Here is a 16,038-nt window from a genome sequence, read left to right on the forward strand (position 1 = left end):
AATATTTTGGGTGTCTAGATTGTATTAATTGAATTTACATTATTTTGTATGGTAATAATGGCTTTGGTTTTCTTCTGACCTTTTGGAACAGATTACGAACAAAAACCAAGGTGCCACTATGTACAAAATCTACACATCAATTGAATACGCCCCACTGGTAGGGCTGTGAATCTTTGGGTGTCCCACGATTCGATTCAAAATCGATTCTTGGGGTCACGATTCGATTCAAAATCGATTTTTTTTTTTTCAATTCAACACGATTCTCGATTCAAAAACGATTTTTTTTTTTTTTAAACGAAAACAATACACAACAATACCATAATAATGCAATACAATTTCAAAACCAAACCCGACCCAGCAACATTCAGAACAGCAATAAACAGAGCAATCGAGAGCAATTGAGGACACACAAACATGACACGGAACAATCTAAAAGTAGTGAGACAAAAATGAATATTATCGACAACAGTATCAATATTAGTAACACATTGTGTCCAATATTTTCCACAATGATATAATAAGTCATATTTTAGGTTCATTTAATAGTTAAAACAAATTTAAATAATGGATCCCATATTCCAATATATGACTCATTATTATCTCAACTAAATGCAGTTTTTTCTACTGATATCATCTCCATAGCTTGTGTGTACCAGTCAGTATGAGTTGGACTATCAGCATCTATCCATTTTTTTAATATTTCCCTTTATGTTATTATACATATTGAAAGAAATGCATTTTTACTCTTTGATGACACGTTACTAAATTGATGGAGATCCCCAAGAATACAAGTTTGCAGTGTCATTGGGATATTTATTTTAAGGACTGTGATTGCTTCTTTTGTTGCAATCTTCCAGTTCATGGCTATTTAAGGACATACTTTCAGAGGATATGCATTTATTTACAACATGTTTTAAAGAGATACAATTTAAAAAATTATTTCTGGGTGCATTATATTGGTCAACTAAATCATTGAACGGTTTAAAAGAGTTTTTATTAATAATATGATGAGGTTTAGTAATACCTCTGTCTTTCCATGTTGTCCATTTAACCACATTTTTATTAATGATAATATTAGGATTGTACCAAAGGGGTTGATTTACAGATGTCATTGGCTTGATTCCTAGTATTTTCTGACACAGTTTTAGAATGTTAAAGGTGGCTTCTATTGGGCTCTGCCTCAATTAATTAGGTATTTTTTTAATATAATATAAACTCCCCACATCAATGTCCAAATTCATTAACATATTTTTTTCTATGTTGATCCAGTCCTTATCTGCAGAAGAATGAAAAAAGTGGCTTGCTTGTTCACAACCGAAGGAGATATAATAATGTAAGAAGTTTGGTAATTGTAGTCCTCCTTTATCTTGTGTATAAGACAACCTTAAGTATGAACAACTGGCCTTCTTTCCACACCATATAAAATGTGATATTGTATGTATTTTCTAAAACCATCTTTTATTAATTAGGACAGGCATCATTTTCAGTATATAATTAACTGCTGGCAGTATACTCATTTTTACTATGTTCACCCGACCCCAAAGTAATATTTGGAGACGTGACCAGCGTTCCATTTTGGATTCTATCTTATTTTTTAAATGTTTAAGATTTAGATCTCTGCTTGTATAAAGGTTTGGTGTTATGTGTAGTCCTAGATATATGATTTCTGCCTCTTTCCATTTAATTTTGGAGTTCTGAACTTGTGATTTCTTGCAGTGTTTATTAAGTGGTAATATTTCACATTTGTCCCAATTGAGCGCCCCCCCGCGACCCTGAAGGGAATAAGCGGTAGAAGATTGATGGATGGATGGATGGACTTTATACCCTGATAAACAGCCATATTCAGTGATGACATTATTGATATAGTGAAGAGAGGAGTTAACATGTGACAGGTAGAGAATTATGTCGTCACAATACATCGATAGCTTATTATACTGAGAGCCAATTTTTATACCATGAATATTATTTTCACTTCTTATTTTTGCAGCTAAGGGTTCAATAACCAAATTAAATAATAATCCAAATGCAGGACATCCCTGTTTTACTCCTCTTTTTAATGGAAAAAGGTTCTGAAATATGATTATTGGTTTTGACTGATGCCATGGGCCTTGTATAAAGCATCTTAATCCATTGTATAAAATTATCTCCAAATCCAAATTTACGTAATGTGCAAAACCTAAATGACCAGTTTATGCGGTCGAATGCCTTCTCCGCATCAACAGTATATACTGCTGTGGGATAAGGGAGACTTCTAGCATAGTAAATAACATTAAACAATTTCCTTGTATTGTCTGAAAATTGTGGACCTTCCATAAAGCCAGTTTGGTCAGTATGAATTAATTTTCCTATTACATTTGATAATCGTGTGGCTAAGATTTTTGCCAAGATTCAAAAGGATTCTCTATTCATTCAATACATAGGATTTCAGCAGGATCTACCCCAGTCTGCTGACATGCAAGCAGAGTAGTAGATTTTTGTAAAAAGCTTTTATAATTGTAAAGGACAATGTTTTATCAACTGATTGCAATAATGTAAATTTGTTTTAACTATTAAATGAACCAAAAATATGACTTATTTTATCTTTGTGAAAATATTGGACACAGTGTGTTGTCAAGCTTATGAGATGCGATGCAAGTGTAAGCCACTGTGACACTATTGTTCTTTTTTAAATTTTTTTTATAAATGTCTAATGATAATGTCAATGAGGGATTTTTAAATCACTGCTATGTTGAAATTGTAACTAATATTGATACTGTTGTTGATAATATTCATTTTTGTTTCACTACTTTTGGTTTGTTCTGTGTCGTGTTTGTGTCTCCTCTCAATTGCTCTGTTTATTGCAGTTCTGAGTGTTGCTGGGTCGGGTTTGGATTGCATTGTTATGGTATTGCTGTGTATTGTTTTGTTAAATTGATTAATTAAAAAAAAATAAAATAAAAAATAAAAAATCGATTTTTAAAGAATGAGAATCGATTCTGAATCGCACAACGTGAGAATCGCGATTCGAATTCGAATCAATTTTTTCCCACACCCCTACCCACTGGTGTTTCACATGTTGAAACACACAGTCTAAAGAATTGGCGCACTTATCACAGAAAGCCACTTTAGGTGTATGTGGCTGTTTTCCAGCCCATCGATACAGATTAGCATTCAGTTGTCTGCCACTGATTCTCCTGCTATCTGATCAAGTTTGGCCCGCTGACCGACAGCCACTTTGCCACACAGCCAAGCAAATTCAATCAGTTATTTATTAAGCTTTTCAAGCCTCTTTCTCTGGCGGTCGGTCAGCTCTGAAAAGAGACCATTACACTCTGAAACTTGCCCATTGGACCTTAAGTGGACCTGTCAGCTCCCTTGATGCTGAAAAGTAGCACATTTGTCTGAACTCTCTGTCTGTTTGTCTTTCAAGGCTCTAGTTAGGAACTGTCGTTATGATCCAGGACAAGTTATTTCTCTCTTGCTCTTTCCCTCTTTATCTAATAAATTCTACAAAAAATCTGCCGAAATAAACATGCAGTTTTTGTTTGGTACTTAAATCATTCTCTTCTGGTAAGCCATCATTATAGTCACTAATGATATAAACCAGGGGTCACCAACCTTTTTGAAACCAAGGGCTACTTCTTGGGTACTGATTAATGCGAAGGGCTACCAGTTAGATACACACTTAAATAAATTGCCAGAAGTAGCCAATTTGCTCAATTTACCTTTAACTCTGTTATTATTAATAATTAATGATATTTATCTTTGTGGAAACACTGATCATCTTAATGATTTCTCACAATAAATATATATAGAAACAGATAAATATCAATATGCAACACTTTATTTTTATATTTTCTCTAAGTGCACATTTTTCAAATGATCACTTCTAAGACAGTCTTGTGAAATCACAATATCCCATTTTAACTAGCTAGCCACTAACATTTTTTAACAAATCATGAATTACTTTGCACCATGTTTGTACAAATAATAACTCATGTAAAATACAAAAGTAAACTCTCAAATTTTTAAATCATGTCACACTTTGAACTGGACACCAAATCTGTTATCTGTTTCTTTGTCAGTTAGTGGGAAGCCTGGCATTGCATGCTGTTAACTAGTGTGTTGTACTCTGGTGTGTAACTTGACACTGCAACTCTGAGTGAGTCTTGCAGATGTGCATCAGTGAGGCGTGTTCTGTGTTTGTTCTTGATGAAGTTCATGTCAGAAAAGGCTGATTCACAAAGATAAGATTTTTCCTCATTGTTTGCGGAACCTTCTTAATCTTTTGGACATATTTTCACAGCAATCTGGCCTTAAGCTTAATTATGATAAATGTAAAATGTTAAGGATCGGAAATCTAAAGGGAACATCCTTTCGAATGGAATGCAAAGTGCCTGTTTTGTGGACAGATGGACCAGTTAACATACTTGGTGTTGTTGTCCCAGAAAATCTGGAAGATCTAGGCTCAGTAAATTATGATAATCGACTAAGAAAGCTGGACAAAATTATGCAATTATGGAAAGGGAAATCCATAACCTTGTATGGTAAAATGTCTATTGCCAACTCGTTAATTATTCCTCAATTTATTTATTAGTTTTTGTCATTACCAGCTCCATCACAAAACTTTTTTAAGATTTATGAGCGGAGGGTCTTCGATTTTGTCTGGAACGGCAAACCAGAAAAGATTAAAAGAAAGGTTTTGTACAAAGAGTATGAATATGGGGGCCTGAAACTTCTCAACCTTGAAGCTATGTGTCTGTCTTTAAAAGCATCAATTGTTCCAAAGATGTATTTAAACATTGAGTGGTACACAAATGTCCTGTTGGACAAAAAACATGTACTGTATCAAAAGAAATTGTATCCTTCTTTACAAGTGATCCCCTCCCAGAGAGTCTGCTGGGAAACATGGCGGGGTTCATAAAGGAAACAATCCACTCATAGTGGTGTTTTCAATTTTATGTGCCAGAAAAAAGAGACGATATTTTGCAGCAGTTAATATGGATGAACTCTAATATTGTAATAGATGGAAAGCCTTTCTTTTGGAAACATATGTTTGAAAGATGAATCATTTTTGTCAATGATATTATCAATGAGAATGGTAAAATTATGAAGTATGATGAATTTAGAGCTATGTATGGTGATGCTTGCTCAAGCTTTTCATTTTATCAACTAACTGGAGTAATTGGGAAAAGATGGAAACAAATAATTAATTATGGAACTACTAAATTATTAGTTTGTAAACCTCTAATAAGAAATTCTAGTTGGCAAAAAGGAACTAAAATAAATAGAAAAATATATAATTTTTATTTAATAAAGAAATCTTTGAAGGCTGCCTCATACAACACAAATGGAAAATGGGAGGACTTTTTTGACTGCCCGTTGCCATGGGATGCCATATTCAAACTAATCTATAAAACCACTATCGATGTGCAAAATCGTTATTTTCAAATTAAAATTATTTATAACTTCTTACCCACAGGGAAAATGTTAAAATTATGGAATATGACAGAGTCAGATGATTGCCGATTTTGTTGTCAGGAGCCTGAATCCACCCTGCATTTGTTTTGGTATTGTCATATTGTGTCTTTGTTTTGGGTGGAAGTTGAAAAAATGTGTTTAAGGATTGGTGTGTTTATGAAGCTTAATGTGGTTTCTGTTATTTTAGGTGAGTTCATTGACAATCATGATTTAGTCAATTTAATTATAGTACTCGGTAAAATGTTTATTTTTAAGGCCAAAAACAGATATTCACTTAGTATTACTTTCTTTAAAACATTGATTCAGTATTTTCTAATTTTAGAAAGTTACATGGTTGAAAACGATAATGATGCCAAAAAACATTAAAAAAAAGATGAGAAGTCCTCAAAGGCTTATTTTGAAAGTATAATTATGTTTATAGATTATATGATATCTGTTGTTGTGTTCCCTAATTTGAGTGACCTGGACATAATCTGGACTGTACATAAATGCTTATTTTGAAAATGTAATTTTGTTTATAAATTATATGCAATCTGTTGTGTTCCCTAATTTTTTTCTGTGTACATGAATGAAGGTGTGTGTTGCTGAGTCCGACTTGGACATTATCTGGACTGGGCCTGGTTTAAAAAACCCTTTAAACAAATCTAATTTCATTGACAACCTGGTCTGTTGAAGATAAGGCCCTTTTTAAAAAAAAAAAAAAAAAATAAGATAAATAAATAAAAAACATTTTCTTGGAAAAAAAAGAAAGTAAAACAATATAAAAATAATTACATAAAAAATAGCAATTAATGAAAATGTTAGTGGACCAGCAGCCTATACAATCATGTGTGCTTCAGGGACTGTGCCCCTTGCAGATGTGTTGATGTGTTGTCTATGTTGTGGGAACCAGAATATTGGTAGCAGAAAGAAATAACCCCTTTTGTGTGAGTGGGTGTGGATGAGTGTGCATGGGGGAGGTTGTTTGGGTTGACGCACTGATTGAAAGTGTATCTTGTGTTTTTTCTATGTAGATTTAATTTTTTTTAAATTTTTTTTTTTTAGAACAGGCCCGCGGGCGACTCATCTGGTCCTTACGGGCGACCTGGTGCCCGCGGGCACCGCGTTGGTGACCCCTGATATAAACTATTGCTAATCCTGGCAGAGGAAAACATTTAGTAATCTAAGTGACCCCAAAAGGGACGAGCGGTAGAAAATGGATGGATGGATGGAAGTTAACCATGGTCAACGGTGCTATCTGAACATGCATAACTGTTGTCAGTCATTAGAACCAATTTGAAAGTATACAAGCGTATTTGACACTTAAAAGAAATAGCTACATCAGCAAGATAGACAAATTTTAAACAAAAACAATGCTACGCTCCGACATTAATGGTAAACATAAAAAAAAAAACAGTGCTTTAGACCACAGGTCATAAATTCAATTTACTGCAGATGCTGGAGGTAGAGTCTGGGTAAGGTTGGGTCGCACAAAGTATTCACTTCAGAATCAGGTTTTGAACATGTGACTACATTTGTTAAATACTTCTACCAGCCGCTATTGTGACCCTGAGCTATGGTAGGCCTTAAGTCATCAACAATGTACAGTATAATTAGATGTAAAAAGTGTACATTTTGACACTGTTATAAATTCCACAGGAAATGATCAGAGAGACTTTAGCTTGCTTATTTTTGTGTTGCCCTGTGTATGTTTGTAGTGCTATAATTTTTGTGTTTGCACCGTTATTGTTCTTTCTATTGGGATTGAAGATTACCATAATATATTTAACTATTGGCTGTTCAGGGTGCGCAGGCGGCAGGCCACAATTATGCTAAACTATTAAAGGGGAACTCTACTTTTTTTTTTTCCCCCTATAATTCACAATCCTTACGAGAGACAGGAAAACACATCTTTTTTTTTAATGTATTCTAACTCTGCTTACAATGTAGCCAATGTGTTTATTGCGTTTGTTTCGACCATAAAACCCAATAAATAAAGATCCAAAAATCGCCAACAATACAATACTCCTTTCGTGACCTGAATATTAACCAAGTATAAGCAATATTGTTATTATAAGCGCTAACGTTAAGGAGCAAAATTTAGGGGCAAATCGATCAGAGATAGGGACATTTCTAATGCTGCTGTATTGACATAAACAGCTGGTGAGCTGCTTTCTGGCCTCTGGGCTTGTGAAAGGTAATTCTAGATTATAACTCATGCCTCTTACTGTCATAGTAAAATGATGTGGACATAAACTGAGAAGTTGGTACACTTTGACAGACAATTTAGACCCAGAAAAGGCAAGAAAGACCAACGAAAGACGCTGGTTTGCACCATTTTTTTTAAATCTTCGCAAGTATTAATAATATATCAACATCCTAAAAGTCGGCATCCCAGTGAAAGCAGACATTGTACAGCAGGTGATGTTTGAATATGTTTGTTGTCTCTCATGATGTCTGCATGAATTGTAATCAGTGATGTTGTTGAAGGAAACAATTATCGTTGTGATGTCGCTGTGAAATTAATGTGCCGCCCCATGCTTAAAATGATCAAAATACGTAAATATTACATGTTAATATGAATGTGCCTGTTACTCCATTACATATATACTTACAGAAAGTATATAAAACGCTGGAGGTTTTTGGATGTGTTTTTGAGCGCTTTATAAGCGGAATAGAGTGACTCCAATAGGCTCCATTGTAAGCTGACTTTTGCTCAAATGTATTTACTATTTAGAGTGCATAAAAATTATTTTAAAAAACATGTGTGCTTGTCTTGCATAAGGATTGTGAATTATAGGCAAAAAAAAAAAAAAAAAAAAGCAGTTCCACTTTGAGTAAAAGGCCACAAAATATGGACCAGTAAATGGCCCACCGGCTGTTAATTTGAAATTCCTGCTTTATCAAAATTGAAAAAAATAACCACTGAGTCAGTTAATACAAAATAGACAAAAAGTTTTTTTCAGATATAATTCAAATTAATCATCCCAAAGTTGGTGGACTTATGATCTTTAAAAGTTGTTTATGCGCTCTCTGAAACAATCAGTGTGTGCAGGTGTGTCTAATGATGTGACCGGTTGAATTTACACTATGTTTATATTGTTTGTTTATTTCCGATCATGTCTGGAAAAAAAAGTGTTGACAATTTAAATATATACAGTATATTTGAACAGAGTACATTTAAAAAAAAAAAAAAATCATGATAAAAGTATAGAGGGTGGGTCTCGATTTCATTTGCAATCTGGAAACGCCTCCAGGCCACAATCCAACATCTTACAGACAGAATCGAAAACGGGTTATGAAAGTGACTGAAGAGCAACATTTACACCAAAGCATATCCACATATACATATTATCTAGAGACTAGACCACAAAAAATATTTTAAATAAAGATTAAAATCATCATAGGGTCCCCTTTTATTGTTGACTCAGACCACATGACCTGTGTTCTTTCCTTCAGAGTTCAAACTTCTATTCCGAAGGTTTGATTATTCAATGCCTTAGTTTACAAATCACTGGGAAAAGTTAACAGTACAATTTGCTTGGTTAAATGCAACTGTTTTGTTTGACCAGGTGTTATGTCAGCTGCTTTGTGATCATTTTAAAGGCCTACTGAAATGACATTTTTTCATTTAAACGGGGATAGCAGATCAATTCTATGTGTCATACTTAAACATTTCGCGATATTGCCATATTTTTGCTGAAAGGATTTAGTATAAAACAACGACGATAAAGTTCGCAACTCTTGGTCTCTGATAAAAAAAAGCCTTGCCCCTACCGGAAGTAGTAGCGTGACGACACCGGGGGAAGGACTGCTCATATTTTCCTATTGTTTACACCAGCAGCGAGACAGATTCGGACAGAGAAAGCGACGATTACCCCATTAATTTGAGCGAGGATGAAAGATTCTGAGGAACGTGAAAGTGAAGCACTAGCGTGCAGTGCAGAACGTATCTTTTTTCGCTCTGACCGTAACTTAGGTACAAGGGTTCATTGGATTCCACACTCTCTCCTTTTTCTATTGTGGATCACGGATTTGTATTTTAAACCACCTCGGATACTATATCCTCTTGAAAATGAGAGTCGAGAACGCGAAATGGACATTCACAGTGACTTTTATCTCCACGACAATACATAGATGAAGCTCTTTAGCTACTGAGCTAACGTGATAGCATCGGGCTTTACTGCATATAGAAACAAAACAAATAAGTCCCTGACTGGAAGGATAGACAAAAATCAACAATACTACCAAACTCTGGACATGTAAATAAACGGTTAATGCTTTCCAGCATGGCGAAGCTTAATAATGCTGTTGTTAACGACGCCATTGAAGCTAACTTAGCTACGGAACCTCGACAGAGCTATGCTAAAAACATTAGCTCTGCACCTACGCCAGCTCTCATCAGCTCATAACGACCCGTGCTCACCTGCGTTCCAGCGATCGACGGTACGACGAAGGACTTCACCCGATCACCGATGCGGTTGGCGGCCCGGAGACGGAGGAAGTCAAGGTGAGGTCGTTCGGCTAGCGCGTCTGCTATCCTCAAAGTGCTCCTGGTTGTGTTGCTGTAGTCCACCGCTAATACACTGATCGCACCTACAGCTTTCTTCTTTGCAGTCTCCAATAAAGTATTTCTGATTCTGATTGTTCATTAAACAAATTGCAAAAGATTCACCAACACAGATGTCCAGAATACTGTGGAATTTTGAAATGGAAACAGAGCTTTTTGTATTGTATTCAATGGGCTCCGAATACTTCCGCTTCCACTGTTGACGTCACGCGCAAACGTCATCATATCGAAACGTTTTCAGCCGGAAGTTTGCTGGGAAATTTAAAATTGCACTTATAAGTTAACCCGGCCGTATTGGCATGTGTTGCAATGTTAAGATTTCATCATTGATATATAAACTATCAGACTGCGTGGTCGGTAGCAGTGGGTTTCAGTAGGCCTTTAAGATAGACTCAAGAGGGATGAAGATCTCAAAAAATGTTTTGAAGCTGGGACAGTCAGTGAACCTGTATGACAAGGTAATTTTCTTCTGATAAAACAGCAAAAGGCTGCAGGAAAGGGGAAAAAAAGCTTTGCATCACAGGGGATGAAAAACCTTAATTCTTCAGTAGTTAAACACGTAAAAGAAGAATATGAGAATTCCAAGAGTTTTCTTAAGTTCATGTGAAATCCAGGAGGAGCATTTCGTGGATAAGAAAAATCAAGTCTTTGACCATCAAACGGATCAGAGGCTTGATTCAAAACATTATTTACAGAAGCTGACTGTACTGCTGCAGGCCTGCAGTTATAGTGCCTGAATGTGTACGCCAATGTTAAAACAAGAAACAACTGGCCAGCACTTTCTCAAATCATCTACCTTGCAATCTTTCGATGGATTACAAATCACTATAAGGGCTTTAGGTCAGGGGTCTCAAACTCAATTTACCTACAAGCCACACAAAGCATTCACTTCAGAATCCCGTTTTAACCACGTGACTAAAGTTGTTAATTATCTCTACCAGCAGCTAGAGGAAATCATTATAAATGTAAAATTAAATGTAAAAAAAATATATATATTGAAACCGTTTAGTTCTCCATGAGATGGACAGAGACACTTTCGCCTTCTTACAGGAAGATGTTCTTGGCGTTGCCTAATGTGTGTTTTTTCATTGTAATTTTTGTGTTTTTACCGTTATGGTAATTAGAGTGTAGTGGTATTCAAGTTTGCCTAAATATATTTAACTATTACAAGGTGTGCAAACAGTAACTTTTTACTATGAAGGGCCACAAGATATTGGCCTGTGGGCCGCAAAAGGCCCGCATTCCGTGAGTTTGAGATCACCGCTTTTGGCCAATTGAGTAGAAAAACTTTGTAGAAATACAAATAAGGTGATATCAGTGTTAAATAAGGTACTCTATTTGCCAACACATTCACAAAAATTAACAGGAAAGATTTTTAAATTTGATTTTTATCAGAAGAATAAACAATTTACTTTCCACTCAGCAGCTTGTTGCTTATTTTTCCTCCTTTTCTCATTTGTCAAACCTAATGGTTTAATTCATTATTATGTTTGTACTCTTCTCATTCTATTTTGTTTTATCCCCATGGACATTTTTTACAGCAGAAAGGTAGACATCTAAGTAAAAATGTAAGTTTCCCTTTGAGACAACAATGGAGATAAAAATAGATAAACAAATGCAGGGATGTTTTTTGTTACCTTGTTTGGCCTCCTGCAATTCCAAAGTGAGACACCGTCTCTTCTCCTCTACCACAGTAACAGGAGGTAGCTCCTTGACGACTACTTCAGCAGCAGCAACCGCAGCAGCAACCGCAGCTTGCAGCCCCTCGCCTTCCAGCAACTATAAACACATTAATTCGTTGGGAAAAAGTATTTCAAATCACATGATGTCAAGAGTCCCGTTTCAATCTAAAGCGGAAAAAAACAAACCTTGTCCTCGTCTGAGTCGTCATCCAGCTTAACTCTGTTTTTTTCTAGGGGCAATAGGTCATTCTCCTTTGCCTTGATGGCAAAACAGATTGGGGCAAAAGAGGCTGCAAACAGCAGAGAAACAGACAAGATTCAGAACATCATTCTCAAAAATAAAGCATTCAAAAGCTGTTATTAAAAATTAAAGAAAGCAGGACAACAGAGAAACAAGGAAAGAGAAGCTTCAAGTGAAGTGACTTCAAGGTTTTTTTTGGCAGTTTGGATTTATGGCCTTCTGAAGTGAAGCCATAAATGAACTTTTAATTACCGGTATGTTTAGGTTATTTTTAGATTTTTTCCATAAGTTACTTGTTTTAACAAGGAGACAATCACTGAGAGCAGTTATAAGATACGATTTTGATATGAAGAAGTAGTTAACATTTTCACCAATTTATACTGAATTTGTAGGAAATATTTAAAATATTATTCATAATTTAATCTGGGTTGTGTTTTAATTGTAAACAGTCTATACCTTTACCCCATGGTTTGAAGGTGACATCATCATCTAAGAAATTTTGTGGCACGATAAAAACTCCACAGAATGTGTGTGGGGAAATATAGGGAAAAACAGCCTACCAATAACACATATTAGTTTAAAAAAAATTTTTTAAACTACAATAAAATTAGCATAATATATATAAGTAAATGCTGTACCCTACCATTGGTGTACACCTAAACTAGGCTACTTAACAAATCCATAACAAAACAACAGACCAGAAAAGTACATCCACATTTTGCTATATTTCCTATGACTTGGGCTCATTTTGTGGGTTTTTGCCAATCAGCGTGACCCTCAAGCCAGTCTAGTTGCATGCATATGAAGTCAGCGTGTGCAGTTTGCATTTAAAAATGGCTCACAACTGTGAATCGATTCTCGTTTTAACTTGAAAGAACTGTTTATTAGACTCAACGTGTTCACAAAACGTCATATCTTTAGTTTGGACATCCTATTCATACTCTCTAGCCTGCTGTCTGTTAACAGTCTTTGTAAAAGACTGTCTTCATTTGCAAGCATGTGCAATCGGAGGGATTCTGGGCGACTCCAGACATTTTCAGTCAGAAATTGCTAGTGTGAATACCAACAGACTCCTGGATACTAGGTGAAAAAAAACAAATAAAAAAAAAGCACAATATAGTACCTATACAGGCAGGGACGGTAAAAGGGAGATGAGAAATACCTTTGCCTATCTTGGAATCACTGCCGGATTCATCCCACTGAAGCTTGTTCATCTAAACATGGAAATGCCAAAAAAAGAATTACACACAAAATGTTGATTTTTCATTTTTGCACATAAAACAAATGTGACTAGAGGCAGATGGTACTAGGCAAGTAAGGTAAGGGAAATAAGTACGAAAATGCGAGGTTGTGTGTTGATCAAATACACACTGTACATCCGCACAAACATAACATTATTAATACACTAAAAACGGCAATAAAAAAACAACACTAAAAGCGTAACTAACACTACTACGAAAACCCCCCCACCAGTATCACTAAAGGTTGTTTTTTTTAAATAAAAATATTTAGACGTGTACATACATTAGAGCACTAACCTATCTTTTAAATAACACAAAAAAGTTTCTTGAAAACGGGTTGCTTTTAATACCTATGCCAAAAGGCCAGTTACTGAATTACTTAGCAAAATAACTCATAACATTAATTCAGCTTTCAGGAAATGAAAGGATAAAGAAGAAGTGATTACGTTTTAGATTAAGGACTATTGGGAGGTAGGGATGAATGGGGGGTCTGCATTCAATGAGTTATTTTTAAACTTCTGTTGTGAATTTCTACACCAGTGGTCACCAACCTTTTGGAGCCCAATATCCCTGGTCTCAGCCAAAAACCAAAGCAAGATCTATCCCTGCATCAACTATATATATATATATATATATATATATATATATATATATATATATATATATATATATATATATATATATATATATATATATATATATATATATATATATATAAATAAATATATATATATACATACACACACACACACACACACACACACACACACACACACACACACACACACACACACACACACACACATTGTAAATTGTCACAGAAGGCATCAAAACTATGAATGAACACATGTGGAGTTAACAAAAAAGGTGAAATAACTGAAAACATGTTTTATATTCTAGTTTCTTCAAAACAGCCACCCTTTGCTCTGATTACTGCTTTGCTCTTGGCATTCTCTCGATGAGCTTCAAGAGGTAGTCACCTGAAATGGTTTTCCAACAGTCTTGAAGGAGTTCGCAGAGGTGTTTAGCACTTGTTGGCCCTTTCGCTTCCACTCTGCGGTCCAGCTCACCCCAAACCATCTTGATTGGGTTCAGGTCCGGTGACTGTGGAGACTAGGTCATCTGCCGCAGCACTCCATCACTGTCCTTCTTGGTCAAACAACCCTTACACAGCCTGGAGGTGTGTTTAGGGTCATTGTCCTGTTGAAAAATAAATGATTGTCCAACTAAACGCAAACCGGATGGGATGTCACTGCAAGATGCTGTGGTAGCCATGCTGGTTCAGTGTGTCTTCAATTTTGAATAAATCCCCAACAGTGTCACCAGCAAAAAAAAAACACACGATCACACCTCCTCCTCTATGTTTCACAGTGGGAACCAGGCATGTGGAATCCATCCGTTCACCTTTTCTGTGTCTCACAAAGACACGGTGGTTGGAACCAAAGATCTCTAATTTGGACTCAATAGACCAAAAGCACAGACTTCCACTGGTCTAATGTCCATTCCTTGTGGTTCTTGGCCCAAACAAATCTCTTCTGCGTGTTGCCTCTCCTTAGCAGTGGTTTCCTAGCAGCTATTTGACCATGAAGGCCTGATTCACAAAGTGTCTTCTTAACAGTTGTTCCAGAGATGGGTCTGCTGCTAGAACTCTCTGTGGCATACATCTGGTCTCTGATCTGAGCTGCTGTTAACCTGCGATTTCTGAGGCTGGTGACTTGGATAAACTTGTCCTCAGAAGCAGGAGTGACTCTCTGTCTTCCTTTCCCTGGTCGGTCCTCATGTGTGCCAGTTTTGTTGTAGGGCTTGATGGTTTTTGCGACTCCACTTGGGGACACATTCAAAGTTTTTGCAATTTTCCAGACTGACTGACCTTAATTTCTTAAAGTAATGATAGCCACTTCTTTTTCTTTAGTTAGCTGATTGGTTCTTGCCATAATATGCATTTTAACAGTTGTCCAATAGGGCATCGGCTATGTAGTAACCTGACTTCTGCACAACACAAGTGATGGTCCCAACCCCATTGATAAAGCAAGAAATTCCACTAATCGACCCTATAAGGCACACCTGTGAAGTGAAAACCATTTCAGGTTTGAAGCTCATCGAGAGAATGCCAAGAGTGTGCAGAGCAGTAATCAGAGCAAAGGGTGGATATTTTTGAAGAAACTAGAATATAAAACAGGCAGCACGGTGCAAGAGGGGTTAGTGCGTCTGCCTCACAATACGAAGGTCCTGAGTAGTCCTGGGTTCAATCCAGGGCTCTGGATCTTTCTGTGTGGAGTTTGCATGTCCTCCCTGTGACTGCGTGGGTTCCCTTCGGGTACTCCGGCTTCCTCCCACCTCCAAAGACATGCACCTGGGGATAGGTTGATTGGCAACTCTAAAATTGGCCCTAGTGTGTGAATGTGAGTGTGAATGTTGTCTGTCTATCTGTGTTGGCCCTGCGATGAGGTGGCGACTTGTCCAGGGTGTACCCCGCCTTCCGCCCGATTGTAGCTGAGATAGGCTCCAGCGCCCCCCCGCAACCCCGAAGGAAATAAACGGTAGGAAATGGATGGATGGATGGATGGAATATAAAACATGTTTTCAGTTATTTCACCTTTTTTTGTTAAGTACATAACTCTACATGTGTTCATTCATAGTTTTGATGCCTTCAGTGACAATCTACAATGTAAATAGTCATGAAAATAAAGAAAACGCATTGAATGAGAAGGTGTGTCCAAACTTTTGGCCTGTACTGTTATACTGTTATGTAAGGGGTGGCGTGGCGAAGTTGGTAGAGTGGCCGTGCCAGCAATTGGAGGGTTGCTGGTTACTGGGGTTCAATCCCCACCTTCTACCATCCTAGTCACGTCCGTTGTGTCCTTG

At 36.5% G+C, this 16,038-nt stretch overlaps 1 protein-coding gene across 1 annotated transcript in view; it reads right to left on the minus strand.

Moving 5' to 3' along the window:
- The window catches only part of sfswap (splicing factor SWAP), a 130,824-nt gene that overhangs the window by 40,663 nt on the left and 74,123 nt on the right, over nt 1–16,038 (minus strand). The window contains exons 12-14 of the mRNA XM_062031151.1: nt 13,095–13,146; nt 11,878–11,981; nt 11,647–11,788 (exon numbers count right to left, since the gene is read on the minus strand). Coding sequence (XP_061887135.1) covers nt 11,647–11,788; nt 11,878–11,981; nt 13,095–13,146 — 298 coding nt within the window. The remainder of the gene's footprint in view (nt 1–11,646; nt 11,789–11,877; nt 11,982–13,094; nt 13,147–16,038) is intronic.

This window comes from Entelurus aequoreus, linkage group LG21 (genome assembly GCF_033978785.1).
Source record: "Entelurus aequoreus isolate RoL-2023_Sb linkage group LG21, RoL_Eaeq_v1.1, whole genome shotgun sequence".
Lineage (NCBI taxonomy): Eukaryota > Metazoa > Chordata > Actinopteri > Syngnathiformes > Syngnathidae > Entelurus > Entelurus aequoreus.